The sequence below is a fragment of the Phaseolus vulgaris genome, chromosome 3 (genome assembly GCF_000499845.2).
Source record: "Phaseolus vulgaris cultivar G19833 chromosome 3, P. vulgaris v2.0, whole genome shotgun sequence".
Lineage (NCBI taxonomy): Eukaryota > Viridiplantae > Streptophyta > Magnoliopsida > Fabales > Fabaceae > Phaseolus > Phaseolus vulgaris.
Window position 1 is genome coordinate 43,130,748 of NC_023757.2, and position 19,407 is coordinate 43,150,154.

Sequence of the window (19,407 nt, forward strand, 5' to 3'; positions counted from 1 at the left end):
CATAAGATTGATATTCAAAATTTATATTGATTATATTTTTAATTTTTAACCATTTTTTCCCATGGTGATATTTTTTTTTATAGTTTAACATTTAATAGGTATTAATGACAAGTTTCTCAACCTATTTCTCATTCTAGGTTGAGTACAAAACATGTTTCTTATGTTAGGTTGAGTCACTACACCATTTTTTACCTTAGATAACACCTAGAAAACGTTATCTTAACTTTAGACAATGTTTTGTCAGGTGTGGAATATGCAACCATGAGTTTAGGTTTAGACAATTTTTTTTGCAGTCATAGCCTTATACTGGTAAAATAGACAACGTTTTTGAGAAAAAAATTTAGACAACGCATTTTTAATGTTACCTATTGTTTAGGCAACATTTTTTTAAATGTTGTCATTGGTAAAGGCAACACTTATTTACATGTCGTCTATCTTTTTAGGCAACACTTATTTACATGTTGTCTTTTATACAACATATTTACGGATTTTTTTTTCATAATGTTTAAGCAACACTTATTTACTCGTTGTCTGTCTTTTTAAATAATATTTTTGTACATGTCGTAAGTATTTTTGGACAATTTTGGACAACACTTTTTTAACGTGAAAAATTATGAAATACAACTTGATTTATAAAATTACACAATATGCAACATTTTCAAACTACTTTAAATGTGCAAGTTGCATTTTCCATTGTATACCAAAATAGTATAAGTTGTAATCATTACAACTAATTAGAGTTAGGGAATCTCTCAAAATTTCTACATTTCTTCAATCGATCATAAATTTTTCTCATGTGCAATGTTAGTATTATCTTAACGTCCATCCTTGAACAATTAAACAAAATGTACAAACTTTTTAAAATATTATTAAGCTTATAAATAAAATAAGATAAATACAAATTGAATGCAAATTATATGTCAATACCTGATCCAAATAAGGATCATGAGTGGAAGTAGATGAACCTGGAACAACTACACTGTTTTCTTTCCTTAAAACCCGTGACATCATATGTTCTATATCCCCTCTTTCAAATTTAGGTTTTGTTGCTTAAGCACAAATTTCACAACTTCTTCTAAACCCTCAACCTTTTGAGTCAGAGAGTTCACTTCAATAGCATACCTTTTATGGATAACGACAATTTCTTAATTCCTTTTTAATATTGGTGGTGTCACAGTCCTTCCATAGCAACGAACTTGATCAATCCTTTCTTTTCCAAACATTGATTCAAATGTTTTTTTTTTCATATTTCACTTTATGCGTTTTGCATGGAACCTTCAAGCATAGACTGAAATATATGTACATATATCGAAGTTAATGATTAAAAAAAGAAGCACATAGACACGTTTTATAAATTAAAATAAACTTACAGTGATATCTAGTGTTTCTTCATCCACTGCTTTTCCTTTCGTAGTAGGACGACTTTGACGTGTTTTTATAAACATTTTAGCTCTAGTGACTTCTTCACCGTCCTTTTTTGCAGCACTCTATAAGAATTGAAAATTAATAGTAGGCATTTGCCATTTTAAGCTGCAAAAAATAATGATATAACTAGATTTATACGATGAGAGAGAAACAATTAAAACAATACCGATTGAGCTCGAACTCTAGCAAAGTTTATTGGTCCTATTCGGTGCATATTCTTTTGTGTTTGTCTATTCATTGCGTTTTTTTTCACTAATGTTCTATATTTTGGGACAAGAAAAATTATCAGTATACTAAACAAGAGTTCTAAACAGAAACAAAAACAAAAACAACAATAGCAACAGAAACAAAAACAACGACAAAAACAAACAAAACAGAAACGTAAAAGAAAACGAATAATAACAACATTATAACACCTGGATAACAACATTTTCCCGATATGCAATCAAATTCTTGAAATGATGTTCAGGAACGAATGGTGGTCGATGTTTCAGTTGTTCCTTCATGGTGAGATATTTAAAAAAATATTGTCTCTTGATATAACATTTGTATTGTCTCCATGCATCATTTATGCCACAAAATATTGTTTTCTCTCCGTTCTTAGAAATATAAGTTGTCTTCCACAACTACGCATACAAATCCCAATTCAGTAATTATTTGGAACCATAAAATATAAAATTGGTATTCTGACTCAGGTTTAACATCAACAACAACATCAAGTCATTCTCTCTCATGATGAAATGAAATTTTGTAATATAATAATTGTGATTTTATAGGACTACATAATTTTGTAATGTGATAATTGTGATTTTATACCACTACATAATTTATGACGAATTAAAAAATTCCAAAATGCATACCTAGGTAGTCCATCTTGTAACTTCCCTTTCAAGATGGAGATTGTTAGCTTTTGATAGTTAAAACAAAAGCATTTAATAATCTTCTTCTTACATGTTTATTGAAATAATTAAGAACTTGAATCAAAATTAGAACAATAAAAAGTATACCAAGAACATCTGACTTTAACCTAAAAGAAAGAAAGAAAAATCTAAAGGCAAAATAAAAAGTGGGCCGTTTAGGCTTAACGTGTACTGATGTACTCTTCTTGGGCTATAAAAATATTATAATGCCTGGATTTTAGTCTGGGGACACCTGCGCGACACATCCATACCCACTCATTCTTATTCCTATTCAAAGATGGTGATGGCTCACTGCATTATTTTCCCATATTTCTAATTTCCACCATTTTCTAAAAGGTTAGTTTGTCTCATTATTAATTAAATTTTTTAATAATTATTTTTTTATTAAATTTGTCTTAAATAGAATTTCCTTATTTAATTGTGTTTTCTATTCATAAGATTTAAATTAAAAATGTTTAAATTGCTCTCAGATAAACCTAAACATTGTGGTCTCTTCCTCTAAAAGGGTTGACATAACATGTCATGAAAAACGCAGTGTAAAAAAGGCTGAAAAACTATCATAAATTTAGGCTTTGCCGTGTTTTCCATTGCACATAACAAAACCTATCAAACTAGCTTTTGGTATGTTTCTAGCAAAAGACCACCTTAAAGTTGAGAAAGCTTTTTAAGGTTGGGTATTTTGGCCACTTGATGCATAGTCCCTATGTGATAAATTGTCACTGCCACGCATTACCTAGTTTCCTCCATACTAAAGTACCTTTTTTCTCCAACTCCTTAACTCACAAGTTCTTATATTCTTTCTCCTACTTTTACTTCTCTCATCCCATTGCCTCTTTTTCTTAGATCCACTTCACACGGCTTTATCCGTACACATAATTTTCAAGTATATTCTGCTGTTTCTCTTTTCACTTAAATACCTAAAGTAGTGGATGAAATATTAAATGTATTTACTATCTTAATCCTCCTATGCTTAACATACATAGTGTTATTAAAAAATACAAAAGAATTTCAAATTATTTAAGGTATGCATTTTTTTTTATCTTAGTCTGCATTCCTCTAGAGAATGGTATCTTAAATTAAGCATTCGATTACTTTCTGGACCACTTTCACTGACTAAGAAGTATCGAATTTTTTAAAGTTACACAGACAGTGAAAGGAAATGCCGGAAAACGTTACTGGGGAAGATTAAAAAATATGATTAGACACGTTGAATTTGTCTTTACAGTTTTTGTAAAAAATAACGAAACACATTACAGCCTCGAAGCTCAAATCTGTGTACATTTGGATTCACCTTTGTTTTTTATGCACCTAATGACTTAGAAGCAAAGTTTTCTCAGTTTTAGACAAAATCAATGTCTGAAAAGTCATTAGGTTAAAAATGGCGTTAAAAGTGGACAAAAATTGGAGTGGGTAAATTAACTGCTCCAAGTTATACGTGATACAACATTAGCTAAAAAATTATACTCACGGGTAAGTTTAAGGACATAGGGTTTAACTTTTCTTTCTTTCATTAAAAAATATATATTAAAAGATTAATTTACAGTAATCATGTTAATAAGCCAGAAAATACACAAATTTATTTCATGATTTTTTTGTTAAGAAATGTTTTGAAATACTCCCGTAATTTATTTTAGCTGGAATATATTAACATACAAAAACTTTGTATGACTCTCGTATCTTAGTTACTTTGTTCAGCCAGTAATTTAGTATTTTTCAATAATTTTATAATAAAAAATAACAATTAGGTTAACTCTATTTTCTTAAGAAATATCTTATTAATTATATAATGAGTGCTTGATTCCACAAATTTGAACCCCATAAACACAGCATCACAATTCATAACCGTATCTTAAAAACCGAAGATATAAATAGGAAAGCAAAATTATACAAAGAAGCGTGACAAAAAAAAAGAGAGAAAATATTTGTTAATATATATCAAACTTTAAATTATCTAACATCTATATAACGTTTGTAACTAAACTTAGCATAGACAAAAATGAAAATAAATATTTTTCAATTTTCAAATAAATCATAATAATAAAATTATAGAATGTACAAACACTAATAAAACATTGTAAATGTATTTTTTTTATAATTCTTAAATTAACATGCAATAATCATTAAAAAAAATAAAAGATATTTATTTTTTAAATATAAATTAATATAGTTTTATTTTATAATAAAACTACAAAATTAAATTGAATATTTTTGTAAAAGGATAAACACACTATTATTATTTCATAATAACAAGAATAAAATATTCTATAAAAGATAAATAAAATTTAATTATAATTATTTGATTTCAAAATACAAATAATTTTCTAACATTAAAATTTTAAATATGTTAAATTTATAAAATTTTAACAAAATCAAGGTACTTCCGTCTCTGTCTAAAGATACACTTGATTCTTACAACATCAGATTCTGATTTATAATATAGTTTCTCAATATTCACAATAGACATTACATTATTTAAAATATTTTTTAAATGTTGATTTGACCCATAAATAAAGATATTTATTTTAAAGTTAAGACACTAAAGTGATATTTAATTTTTCTTAAAGTTGACCTTTTCTATTTTGTATCTTTTAATTAGTGATTTAAGTACTAAATTTGATGGCATGTATTTGAAAGAAGTCCCATGTTTTAGGACTTTCTTGCATTACGGAAAATGTGGAGAATTTGGGTAGCGAAATAATTAGCCAATAAAAGGACAAAATTATGGTAGGCTACAATTAAAAATATCAAGAATGAACAGAAGTGGCAGCTGTAAAGTAGTGGACGAATATATTGTACCATTAATTAATTAATAATATAAAATTGATAAAGCATATGTTGTTTTTTCTGGGATCTATGATATTACTCTCTACAACTTCAAAATAATCATTTCATGAAAAGTTACTGAAGATGGGTCTCGTGTGTTGGGCTTTCTTGTCTTCTGGTTACAAATGCTGCAGTTATTCAATTATTAGAAAATGGAAAAAATAAAAGAAAAATAATCATTAAAAATGCCAAGTGTAAGCCATCATGTTGATCTTTTTGTGTGTCGGAAAAGCATCCATTGTCAGAAGCCAAACATGACTCAGCAAGACTTCGCAACTTCACAAAGCCGGTGGTGATAAATAACTGATGGGAAAGCAAAGCCTTTATTTATCTCCTTAGACTTCACACCCCAAAACATTTTCCTCTCTCTCATCTCCTTCATCACCACCACCGCCACCATCTCCTCAACCATCAGCTACTTCACAACTTCTACTGAAACATCACAGTTTTTGTTTGGTTCAACAAGCTGCTGACATCATGGACTTCGACTTCAGGGCTAGTTTTCATTCTGTCAAACACCTCTCTGCTGTGCAAGCTGCTAGACTTCACTCTGGTACTTCATTTCTCACTCTCTCTATTTCCCTTTCTTGTTTCCTTGTTTTGTCTGAGCTATCCATTTTCTGTTTTTTTCTTTTCTTTTTTCCCTTTTATTTTCCTGTCCTGTTTGAGCTATTTTTTGTTTTTTAAAGTTCTTAGTATTCATGAACCCCACTACTTGCTTTTCATCTTGCCTCTTGATGTGAAATCCTAAGATTTTTTCTTTAGTGGGTTGAACTGGGGGAAACCATTTGGGTTGGAATTGTGTAGTCTGATTTTTTCTTTTGTGCCACTTTTTGATGAATTGGACATAAAGTCCCATTTCTTGGTGTGAGTGATTTTTGGGTAACCGTGTAAACGCGTTTATTTCATTACATTTGATTTCAATATTCTGTCAGGCTTTCCTTGTCGCAAGCACGTGCAAGTGTGATTATTAGAATAAGTGTTTTAGGTTTTGCTTAGGCTACTGTCATAATTTTTCAGAAGCATATCTTCATTATGTGACTGAATTTGAAGTGATTCACCACGCTCTAAGCCCTAGTGTGCATTAACTTCTTGTTTCTTATGAGAGCCTTTAAATTGTAAAACCCCTAGTGTTAAGACTTCTCTGAGGCAGGAAGGATAACTTCACAGGTGCTTATGAAGAAGTTAGATAAGAATGCGTATGGAAAAGTTTATTTTAATTCATTACCTCATTAATTTTTTTTCTTCTAGGTGCATATGAAGAATCTTAACAAACTCTAAAATAGTAGTAAGTTGCAATTGCACGAAAGTCAGTGTTTTGCTCTACTGTGGCATGTAATTTTTTTTCCAATGTTAATTTCGATGCCGATGAAAGGGACATCAGCCATGTCTTTTATGCGTAGAAATGATTAACTGGTGATAAAAGTGTCAATTTTATTTTCGTGCTTTAGATGTATGAACTCTACGATCTGTTTATCAGAAGTGCAATTTAATTAAAAGATTAAAAAACACAACAAAGCTTCCATGTGCTTATGGTACCATAAAACGTCGTTAAACTTGACTTGCTGTAAGACCCCTTTGTATATAACTATTAGTCTATCCTCTTTAATCTTACAACCTAACAGGATTCTTTTCTTATTATGATGATGGAAAAAGTTGAATGAATTGGAGGCTGGTCGATGTAAGTCATAAGGATGAAAAATTACACTGAAATAATGAGCCATTAACATAATAGATAGACTGTCTGAAGCTGATTGCTTTTCTGCATGTTCTGCATAGGCTCAATCTGGAATTGGCCTCCAACTATGAAGGATTTCAATTGTATGAATTCAGAATTGTTAGAGTTCCAATATGAGTGAGAGTTCCACATTATGTAGAAATAGATAAGTTGAGTAACATATAAGAAAACCTGCAAACCTATTGTCTTTAAGGTTTTAGGTTAAGTGTAATGTTATGTTCTTTTATGTAGTTGACTCAGGAAGGACCTATTGGTGAAGATCTCTCCGTATTTCTCCCTCTTGGATTTTCCAACATGAATCAAATTTGTTAGTGTTTAAGTAGAGGGAAAGAGAGAAACCAGAATGTGACTTTTTTTCTAGGTTAAGCATACAAAAAGCCTCTTAGCAAGTAGTAAGGAAATATATTGTTATGGTGAGACTTATAATTGACCTATCAATGATAGACTATCATCAATTGTCAAACTCCACCTTTACTTCAATTTAGTTTGATCCCAGATTTATGGGAAACTGCATCTATCAATTGTCATGTAAATGACTGAAGTGTATGTACAATATAGGTTTACGCTTAATGATTTGATGGTAGGTAATTTGGGTCGGTATATTTGATCATATGGCAAAGTTTTCATTTACGCTCAGAGCTATACCAAGTATTGACATGTGCCTGGAAGTTAGAAAAGATTATAAGTAAGTTCTGCTTGTGCTTATCTTTCTTGTTTGGTATTTTGGGAGCTTGTGATTATGTGCTGTTCATTCATTTTCCTATTGCTTTTTTATCTCGAGACATTGAGATGCTCCTTCTATAACATGCCCTGTGAAGTTCTTGTACTTGTCCTAGAAATAACTCACTGACCCCTTTTAAACTACAGATAATTATTCAGTGATCCACTACACAGATGTGGAAAATGATGGCCGGTGCGATTTCCGATGTCCTTCTTGTGATTTTGAAATTGAAGTTCCTCTACTCTGCTCTAATTTGGAGGAGGATCATTGCTATGCCCTAAAAAATGTGGTATGCCTTTTATGTTTCTTAAAATTTGTGTTTGGCAGAAATGACCTCTAAGTGCTAACATAACATGGTTACAGTTAAATTCGTTTTCTTTTTCCTTGATTACTTAGTATCTGTCCAACCACTTCATTATAGATTATAAATGTAGTTATATACATCTAAACAGAAATTTTCATGTATGCTTAATACGGTACAACACTGTCCTGATCTGGATCAAGTAGATAAAGGATCCAGGGATCCAGCAACCATTATATTTAACAACTGGGAAAAATGAAATAGGGACATTTCTATTTGGGTAAGTAAATCATGATTGAAAACTCTGCTTCAATTTTCTTTTATCAGGTTTGTCCCGTGTGTGAAGAAAATTTAGGGAAGGATGCAATCATGCAATTTACACATTCAAATTCAAACTCTCGAAAGGTACATATGCTTTACTTGTCTCAAATGTTTTGTGTTCTAAAATATAATCTAGCGCTTGTTTTTATGAGTGTAACACTCTTGACAGGTATTACCGTCCTTATATATATGAAATGCGGAGTTAAAATAAAAATTCAATATAATATAAGACCATAACTTCTCAATATTGAGCACAATGATGCATTATAGTCCTTAAAATCCAAGAAGTAAAATCTTAAAAGACTCTAAAATCTTTAAAAAAAGTAAATATCATTGTGAAATAGTTAAGCTTTGATAGGGATACTTGTCTTTTTTTCTTTACGTCCTGCATGATATGAAACATTTTAATTTAAACTATTGAGATAAAAGATCTCAAGGAACGTACATTTCATGCATAAACAATTAGAGGTAGGTGCCAAAATATAGTATCTAAGTGAGGGTAATCCTCATCAAGTTTTGTAGAATTAAGTTAAGCATAAACCACTTTGTAAGATGATATAAGAGTCTTAGATCCCCTAAAAGAGTCACTCGTTATGTTATACATGTACCAAACCCAATAATACTAGAGGTGAGGGGGGTGTATTATCTCGTATTCTAATCACTTTAATATTTTTATTTATTTATTTATTTTGGTGGATGTTATAACGAGCATTTGGTTTTTGTCTAACTCAATTGAATATATTGGTTTTCTTATCTAAAGTGGGCGTGGAAGCCTGAGAAATCTAGCATCTGGTCTGGTAACGCAGCAATGCTTGGCAAGAAGCTGGCTACCAGGGGGAACAAACAAGAATCAATAACGGATCCACTCTTGACACCATTCATCTGCAACTCTATTCCAAACTTAAGCAATTTCCATCCAGATGAAAACTCCAGCTCCAGCAGCAAAGATATAAACACTCCTGATGCAAAAAGGTATGCTTCTTTTTCCATCAAAGTTTGTAGCGGTGTCAATTTTGCAAAGCATGAGAAAACTTGAGAAATTTAGTGCAGAGTGCATGACATATAAAATGATTTCCTCCAAAATAAACTTTGATAGTTGTAATGAATAATAATGCATTATTACCAGGAGCAGCTCAGTTTACACTCTTTTCTCAGGACATGATGGTCCTTATCGCCTCAAGATTTTTTGTGTGTTTTCTAGTATTTAGTTAGAACAGATATGATTTGCCCCAATACTAAATTTCAATGCAGAAAATAAAAATTAAACTTGATTAAGCTACTCACAGACAATGTATTCTGTTACGGTATCAAGCTAATGTTAACTGATTCTGTTTGTTTGGTCTGGACGGAAATTAATGAAGTTGATGAGTTATAGATTAATAGAATGCTGGTTAATGATACTGTTACTAATTATGTATAACTCAGTAACTCAGTGGTTGCAGAACTTGAATTTTACATAGCAATGAAATCATTAATCAAGATATACCATTGCACAATCAGATTATTCACACTTAAATAGCTTGTATTTTGTTACGAAGGATGATTGAGATGTTTTCTCTCAAGGTTTGCCTGTAATTTTGTATTAGCATGCTACTTTGACGATCATTTTACATTCTCGGTTTTGAGGAAAATTTAGAAGAATTTGTTGTTTCTGTAACAAAAAATCAATGTTTAATTTTGTTAAGTTGTGTCATACGCTGAGTCATTGACTATACGAGACACCTGCTGAAATATCTGTATGTTTTTCACATTTCCCGAGCATGTGCTCCTCAGCAATCATACTTTGATTAATTAAATATTTGTGACGTGTAGAAAAGATTAATATATCATGGGTGGTTAATACCAATTTCTTCAATAGAGTCCAATATTTTGCATTAAATATTTCTAGTACACTTCACTGATTATAAATGGTTTTAAGTGTCAGAGCCAGCATGAAGAAGAAAATTGAGTCTGACTCCAGTCCTGACATATGCTCATGACTGAAAATTTTCAGATTTTTCCATGCATTCGTTCAATCCTTAGCAAAAAACTTACGTAGCAAATTTATTGAAAACCATAAATGAAAATGTTCTCGTTTTACCATATTATGCCTTCGAGCTTTGTAATAAGAAGCAATCTTCTATCCTGGTTATAAAAAGAGGAAGAGAGAAGTCTTCTGAAAAGTGTCCCCTTAAATCCAATGCTGAACTATTGTTTATGGTTCTGTTTTTGCAGGTCTGGCAAAGATGAAGCAGATATAGGTGATGAGCAGGATCAGCAAGAGAAAAGGCTGAGGGCAGCTTTTGTTCAGCAGTTGTTATTCTCAACTATATTGGAGTAAATGTGTTACCAGAATTTACGGTCACACGCAGCATGGATTGGTAGCAGCTCCTTTCAGATTGCCTCATGCTGATTCAACAGGCACTGAGTTTTATTGTGCTGTATGGGTTTAGGGGATGTGAAGTAGTCTAAGCCACAGTTATATGTATTTAACTATATTTCATATCTTTCAATTGAAGTTTGCCGTTTGGTATACTATATAAAAATTCGTCAATCTGCTTTAACTTTACCTTATTGTTGGTGCCAACTGATATTAGTCTGAGATTAGTTTCTTATTTTAGTCATCTCCTAGTTACTAGTTAGGCGTTTATATGGAATGGGAAAAAAGGTTAAACCCTGATAGATCTAAATCAAATAACTATCACTGTATAAGATTATGTTGATTCTGTCCAACCTATCGACAGTTTAGGAAATAAGCAAGCTTCAAGTAACAGATGTACTATTACAAATCCGTATGATCTGTTTTTTTTTTTATCTTTCACATCTTAGATGGATACTGAAAAAACAAATAAATAAAACCGATGTTGAAAGTAAAATATTGAAGTGTACTTGCGCTTTATCCATTTTGAAAATCCTTTTACTTAAAAAAAACACTCATCATATTCTTTTTAAATAGTAGTATTAAGTAACATCTTTTTATGAACACCGATAGCAGAGAGTAAACCAGTTATTTTGTGATTAGTGCCGAAACATCTTTTAAAGATTAATATTAGTTTTAATAGGTAGAGAATAAGAGTTCTTCTTGTATCATTGTTTCATACTTTTGATTGAATGAAATTTCTTTGTGAAATTCTGAGCTCATTATTCGCGAAGGTGTGATACTCTCTCACTCATTGAGTTTTATGTAAAATGTAAAATCTTAAGAATTCAAGTGATGATTATCTTTCTCACTTGCCTTGAATCAATCTCAAGTAACATGTTCTTCATTTCTCATCTTATTCCCTCTTTTACTTTGCCTTTCAGTTTTTGTCATACTTATGTTTATGTATTCTTGAATCTATGACTCAAGCTTAAACATGAGTAAATCTCGTGAACAATGAACAGAGAAAATTCATGTTTTGATTATGACTTTACAAGAAGTTGAGCTAATTGATTCAATCCCTAAACCAACTGAATTTAATGAATTGTTGGTGAGATGTCACTATGTTAAAGATCACTCTTTCATCCCATTCATTAGGTTTCATCATTTTGTGAGGTTACTATAAGATTTTGTTCAAGAATAAAAAAAGTTACAAATAATGTATTGCCAATAATTTTTATTTTTTTTATTTTCACCATAGGTTGGTTAAAACAACATACAATACGTTCAATTTCTACTAATTAAAATAAATAAATACATCTCCAATTCATTTTTTTATTTTACATTGGTTCATTCCAGGCATTAAAAAAAGTTACAAATCATATGCCAGAAACAATGACAGGGTTTAAATAACATGTAAATTTAGTTAGCACTTTAAACTTTTAATCATTCCATGCAACAAAAATAAAAAGAGGTGTGTGCTGATATTAAAGATCAATCATGATGCGAGATTCACATGTAAAAAATATAATTGTGTCCTTTTAGAATCTAACTGTGTCATTTCACTTCTGTATTTAATTCCCAGGGAAATTGAATTGGCATGAAAAGAGGAGGAAGGAACCTATTTTATAATCGGAGATCAATAACAGAAGTTGTACTTGTACAACAGAAGAATTCTCTCGGCATCATCCAAATATTTCTGAGACCTAGTTCTCTTCCTTTCAATTTCACTATCATAGTAGTCCCCATTGTCTTATTTTTCCTGTCTGATTTTGCTAAAAAAAACAACTATTAAGTCTCTTCGATGCTGAAGAGCAGAATACAATAGGTCTCCTAAGTGCAGAAGGCCAATAGGATCAATTGTCTGGCCCTGTTTCATTGTATGAGACATATTTTTAATTAGATCGTTTCAGTAACCAATCGACAAAAAAAGGACAGAGGCGTCATGCCATAAAAGGAAACTAATAGGCAGTTACCACATGATTGATCACTATCCAATCTTATATTCCACAAGTTTGTCCCTTCTCATCCATCTATCATTCAACAAGTATTTTGCTAAGCACAGTTTGAGTTCTGCTGAAAACTACTCGTCAAAGCCATTCAAGAAACTCCTTTTAGGCATTTTTTGTTAAGTGCACTTCAGCAGGTCAGCGTACAACTTACATTACTCCCTGAAATACTCCATGTGATAGTTTTCTTCAAACTGAAAAGGAATTCCAAATGTGTTTCTGATCATGTAAGGCTGAAATTGCCTCATCACTGTTATTCAGAACCCTCCAACGAAGGACTCTGTCAGTCAAATGACATTCCCACCATCAAAACCAACCAAGAGCCTTCCCCTCTATAGTCACCATCTCATTTGGAACATTTCTCCCTCAATTCTCTCCCTCTCCTTGACCTTGGTATTCAAGACACCCAGTTCTCTCCGTTTCAATTCACTTCTAATTGACTGTAACCAACTCCTCCTATCCCCCTGTATCATATCAGTACAAGTACGTATTCTCTTAAAAACAAAATCGAATCCTCATTCCCCCCTGTTGTGTGTGTTGGGAGGAAGGGGGAGATTTGTCAACTGAACCTATTAACGTAATACATATTAAAATCCACACATACAAGTGCAAGAGAACTGAGATCGTTTACAGTTTATCTCTTACAATTTGTCATGCAATATCTTACATAAATATGACAAGGAAACATCTTCTATTGACTCTGGATATGAATGTGATCAAGATTAAGATTACATTGGTAACTACTCTGAACATAAACATGGCATAATCTGATATAGCCAAGCCAAGATAAGTAGTTAACTTGTCCTTTGCTTTGCATATTTATTTTCAATAAAGACCTATGCATCCAAAATAAAATTTCAGTAAGACTTCTACCACACAAAATGAACACGCATGAGTATCAAGTATCTCGGAATATTGCAAGACCAATTATTTTATTTCTACATATCTAATGATAAAAAAATGGGTAACCACATTACTGTAATTGTTGCATTACAGTAGATTACTATAACTGTTATGGAAGAATTTAAGTGCGGGATGCCTCCTCAACCCCTTAAAAAAAACCCTTACCCATTGTATTGGGGCTAAAAGGGAGAAGGGGTGTATTATAGTTTAAACTAAATAAGAGAAAATACCTTCTTATTCCCTTTAACTGCAGCTCCTATTCAAGGGCTAAGGGGTTCCCCTCTTACATCCAAACAAGTGAAGTGGATTCACCCTCCACCCATACATAACATGACTGTATTAAAGAGAAACACTGATAAACTTTTGTAAGACAAATCTAATGATTTCAGGCAAGCAGAAATTTGTGGAATCTTGCTCAAGCACTTAAAATATGAATTATAACAATAAAAAAAGATGGAAGTCAAACAAGCCATTGGTAATTCATTGTCCAACTTGACTAAACATCATCTAGATACCTACAAAATATAACAAAATGGATATAACAGCAGTTGTGTAAAATGACAAAACTCAATTGCACAAGCCCATGGTCGACGACAGATACTTTCTTGGCCTACAAATGTAAGAGTCAAGTGGTTGGGATGCCAATCTCACAATTTACTCAATGATAGATTGGATAACACCAGCTCCAACAGTTTTGCCTCCTTCTCTGATAGCAAACCTCATTCCTTGTTCACAGGCCACAGGAACAATAAGTTCAACAATCATCTTAACACGGTCACCGGGCATCACCATCTTGGACTCCTCATCCTTGTCATTCATAATGGAAGTTACTTTGCCAGTAACATCAGTGGTCCTCATGTAGAACTGAGGCCTGTAACCAGCGAAGAAGGGAGAGTGCCTGCCACCCTCTTCCTTCTTCAAGACATACACAATTGCAGAAAACTTGGTGTGAGGGGTAATGCTTCCAGGCTTAGACAAAACCATCCCTCTCTGAATATCCATCTTCTGAATACCCCTAAGCAACAACCCCACATTGTCCCCAGCCAAAGCCTCGTCCAGAATCTTCTGAAACATTTCCACCCCAGTCACAGTGGTGTTCCTAGTTTCCCTCACACCAACAATGTCAACCGTCTCTCCAACCTTAATGGTACCTCGCTCAACACGGCCAGTAGCCACGGTTCCACGTCCAGTGATAGTAAACACATCCTCAATGGCCAACAAAAAGGGAAGTTCAGTTTGGCGCTGAGGGATGGGAATGTAGTTATCCACAGCTTCCATGAGCTCGTAAATCTTATCAACCCATTGGTTTTCGCCGCGCTTGATGGAAGGGTTGGCCATCAAAGCTTCCAAAGCCAACAATGCAGAACCAGAAACAATGGGAACATCGTCACCAGGGAACTCGTACGAAGAAAGAAGCTCGCGAACCTCCAATTCTACCAACTGCAGAAGCTCCTCGTCATCAACCTGGTCCTGCTTGTTGAGGAAGACCACAATGTTGGGGACACCGACTTGTTTGGCCAAAAGGATGTGTTCTTTGGTCTGCGGCATTGGGCCGTCGGCGCCGGACACGACGAGGATGGCTCCGTCCATCTGGGCGGCGCCGGTGATCATGTTCTTGACGTAGTCAGCGTGGCCGGGGCAGTCGACGTGAGCGTAGTGACGGTTCTCGGTCTCGTACTCGACGGTGGCAGTGTTGATGGTGATGCCTCGGGCACGCTCCTCGGGGGCAGCATCGATTTCGTCGTATTTCTTGGGGGCGCTGTTGCCGAGGGAGGCGAGGGCCATGGTGAGGGCAGCGGTGAGGGTGGTCTTGCCGTGGTCGACGTGACCGATGGTGCCGATGTTGACGTGGGGCTTCTTGCGCTCGAACTTGCCGCGGGCAGCGCGAACGGTGAAGGAGCGGCGGCGAAGGGCGGCGGGGGTGGGGGCGAGGTGGAGGACCGTGGAGGGGTGGATGAAGGAGGAGGAAAGGTGGGTGGTGGAGGGTGCGTGGGTTTTGAGAAAGAGGGAATTGGAGGAGGGTGAAGAAGAGGGGTAGACATGAGGGTATGCGAGCTTTGAGGTTGCTCCTGCCGCCGCCGAAGAAATTGCCATTGGGAGTGGTGGTGGAAGGTGGAGAATGAGGTTTTGGGTCTGAGGAAGAATAGTGAGAGTGAGAGTGTGAGTGTGAGTGTGATTACGAAGAAGAAAGAAGAAGAGGATAGGGAAAGGGTTTGGCAAATTGTTATGCTATCTGCTATGGACGAAAGAGGACCTCATGTTAAGTTTTATCCCTTCTTTCTTCTTTTCTGCATCTTATTTTCCAGGACCATTTTTACTCTCTCACCTATTATTATTGCTATAATTTCAAAAATAATTCATTTCTATAATATATAATTATTTCTAATTAATAACAACATATATTTTCTTTGATGTATGATTTTCACACAATTCAATTAATTCTATTTTAAAAAGTTAATTTGTTGAAATTTTAAGGGAGTCCCGTTGATAAACTATTTTGCTTATTGCTCTCTTGTTTTCTAAACTTTTTACAAATTTTGTTATGTGAGATTTTTTTTAATTTTTATTTATTCATTAACAAATTATATATAATGTTGATATTAACAGTTTATTAATTTGTCACCTCATTTAAGTCTCGAACTGTCACATTTTTTATATAATTTTTAAAATTATTTGGGAACATTAGATTACCATATTAAACTACTTTATATGTATTATATAACAAAAAAAACATTTGGATTTAAGAATGAGACCTAATTTACTCTTTTCCCTTAATCATAATTAATAAACATATTTCAATACCAAGAAAGTTTCACATTGTTTTAGAATTAATATCAAGAGTAATTTATAAAAATAAAAAATTGGAACCAAGGCAGTTTTTAAATAATTGAAACAAAGTCATTTAGCAATGAAGTGATTAATATCTCTTACACGATAATCCTAACTATATTAATGAAATTAAGATGTTTAATGTAATTTTTAAAATAATAAATATACGGTGTAGATTAAATGTTAAAATTATGGAGTGTGAAGATTAAAGGGGAATATATTAAAAATGAAGATTAAAAAAATTATTAAGACATAGTGGATAGTTATGGTTAGTGTTCTATAGATATTATATTTATATTTTATAAGTTGAAATATGTAAATTATCGTAAATACTACATTTTAATTAATTATATTTAAGTATTCTCTTTTTTTCTTCTAATTTTTATAATTGATTTATTACAGTATTTTATTTTGGACATTTTATTAATTTCATTTATTTTCATGCATAATTTAATCAATACATTTTTTATTTCTTTTTTACTGCAATTTTTAAATAAATCTCATTTTGAATGTATTTTTATTTATAAATATAGTTGTGAATATCCACGTCTAATTTATAAAATTTAATAGATCATGACAAAGAATTTCTTTCTCCACAGAATTACATTTTAAAATGAGAAATGTGTTTAATGAAAAATAATGTATGTAATAGGAATGCCAAATGTTTAGTCTATGTGTTAAGACTAAGATTGAATAATATTTTTAATGAGAATGAAGTAGATTGAGAAGTATTTGGAAACAACACTTAACTTTTTTTTTTGTTGTTGTAGGATATCGTCTAAGAAACAAATGTGGTTACAAAATGATATGATAATAAATGAAATCATCAAGTCGATTAACAAAATAATAAAGTAAGAGTGTTTTCAATAACCCTTCAATCTTATGAGGAAGGATCATAAATGAGTGTAATAATATGCTACACCATTTGAACAATTGGAGCTTGGGACAATCAAATTGTTCTTCACCAATAATTAAAAAGGCAACGTAAATAGCAATTTAATAGACCTCATCATGTAAAAGTTAGACATGGACAACTCTTAAAAAGGCACCATGATGATTTTCTGCATATTGAAAATGAAATAATACAATAAATATTGTTTATAATGAAAATAAGGCAGTAAGAGTATTATAGCTATCAAACTTTTAAAAAATCAACTTCCCTTATATTAAGTAAAACAATTATGGATAACACTTCAATTGAAATTGAAAGGAGAGTCGATTTAAGAAACATGTGAAATATTTTTAACACTATATAATTATTATTATATTTTGTGTTGTTCATTGTGGAATATGAAAATATTTGTCAAATGTTTAAGGTTGACAATAATATATTTCATGTCTCTTGCATGAACCATCTAATGCCAATTGTACTTTAAAATAATTTTTTTTTATGATAAACAAAGTTAAATGTTACGTAAAACATGTATAAGAAAACAAAGTAGACACATTACATAACGACATTGAAATATTTTTATAACTTTCACTCCTTTTCTATCCATAATCACATTAATATATAATCATCTTAATCTTAAAAACATACAACATTTGATGTATGTGAATGATATTTAGAATAAAATTGTGTCTATCGTTATTAATATCTAAATCACCATCAAACCATTAAAGTATTCTTTCAACAACATTTTCTCAACATTTTTAATCATGACAAGAATTTTCATTTTCACTTGAGAGGGTGTTTTGGCTTGATTTTGTGGCTTGGTGGTGATTTTGGTGAAAAACGAAAATCTTGGTTTTCCAAAACTGGCCGGACTCAATCCTCACAAATGTTTCCAAAGTGATGTGGGAGAAGTTTGGAATCAAAAGGAATTGATCTTGACATGGTTGGTGCATAGCCAAGTTCCATGATTTTGGTGTTTTGGCTTGATTTTGTGGCTTGGTGGTGATTTTGGTGAAAAACGAAAATCATCTCACATGATGTTAAGTTTTTCTTTTTTAATTTTTAACTCAAGCAATAAATTTAAATTGGAATTTTGTAACCTAAGACAAGACAATTGATTTCTTTTGCAATAATAAGGACAAAAAGGTATATGTAAATTGTGCATGCAAATAATATTTGTAAAATTGGTGCGGATATTGTGAAAAAAAATTGTGATTGAAGTATATAACCATATTATGAAAAGGGATATTTTTTAAACCCGTGTCAAATTGCAATGTTTCATAATGTATGTAGAAACAAAAGTGACAATAGAACAATCGAAACATATCCATACTTATTGGTCAAATTGGCTAACGAGTTAGAAATGAAAATATTTTTATAATAAGTTAATAAATTAGATCGAATCTATCTGTATTGAATTTGTGTTGGATTTGATTGACCCATCAACTAATTAAAATGCAAATAAATAAATAAATCACGTGATTGTATGATAACGTTGAATTAACATTTATTCTTTTAATTAACTCTAAAACTGAAATTGATGGACAAAAAATAATGCAAAAACTTGTAAAACTTGAAGTTCAAGAGACTTGAAGAGTATGGTTGCATGATATTTTTAATTCTATAATTTATTATCTATTAATAATATGAAATATATAATTCTCAATTATAGACTTTTATTTTTCATAAATTATGTGTTGTTTAATATAAGTAAAAACTAAAGAAGTAGATTTTTTTAAAATAATTATTTAAAAATTGAAGTGGTCTAATCCCTTTTAACCAAACAACACATAGTTAACTGAACTAATACTTTCTTTCTTTCGAGTTACATTTTAAGTGAGTTAGACGAAGCAACCTGTTTATAAAATTATTTTGACAACTATAAGTGAGAGACATTTCTAAACAAGGAGGTGCAAATTAGAAAAAAGTGGGCGTACAGAAAACAATTATCCACGTTTAAAATTTGTCTTAATTTGTGTTTCGGCAAATTTTTTCTAGGTTTCCTTGTCCACAGGCCTTGGCATTGGGTGGGACCTTCTAAGAACTGTCCAATTGTTCCAATTGGGCCATTAAAGTAAATCCCAGAAATCGAAAGAAATAATTGAACACCTAGACTTAGTAAACTAAGACATTGTAATAAATACTGCACCAAAAGAAAAAGGAAAACCCAGATAACAAATGGTT

General features: G+C 32.1%; 2 protein-coding genes across 2 annotated transcripts; one reads left to right on the forward strand and one right to left on the reverse strand.

Moving 5' to 3' along the window:
• The first annotated feature begins 5,248 nt into the window (after window positions 1–5,248).
• Window positions 5,249–10,797, forward strand: LOC137807919 (protein DEHYDRATION-INDUCED 19 homolog 6-like). Its single transcript, XM_068608772.1, has 5 exons — window positions 5,249–5,721; window positions 7,774–7,916; window positions 8,256–8,333; window positions 9,010–9,221; window positions 10,464–10,797. The coding sequence occupies exons 1-5, from the start codon at window positions 5,646–5,648 to the stop codon at window positions 10,567–10,569; spliced, it is 615 nt and encodes a 204-aa protein (XP_068464873.1). The 5' UTR covers window positions 5,249–5,645; the 3' UTR covers window positions 10,570–10,797.
• A 3,125-nt stretch (window positions 10,798–13,922) lies between these two features.
• On the reverse strand, window positions 13,923–15,799 carry LOC137807920 (elongation factor Tu, chloroplastic). Its single transcript, XM_068608773.1, has one exon. The coding sequence runs from the start codon at window positions 15,591–15,593 to the stop codon at window positions 14,154–14,156; it is 1,440 nt and encodes a 479-aa protein (XP_068464874.1). The 5' UTR covers window positions 15,594–15,799; the 3' UTR covers window positions 13,923–14,153.
• Window positions 15,800–19,407: the final 3,608 nt, after the last annotated feature.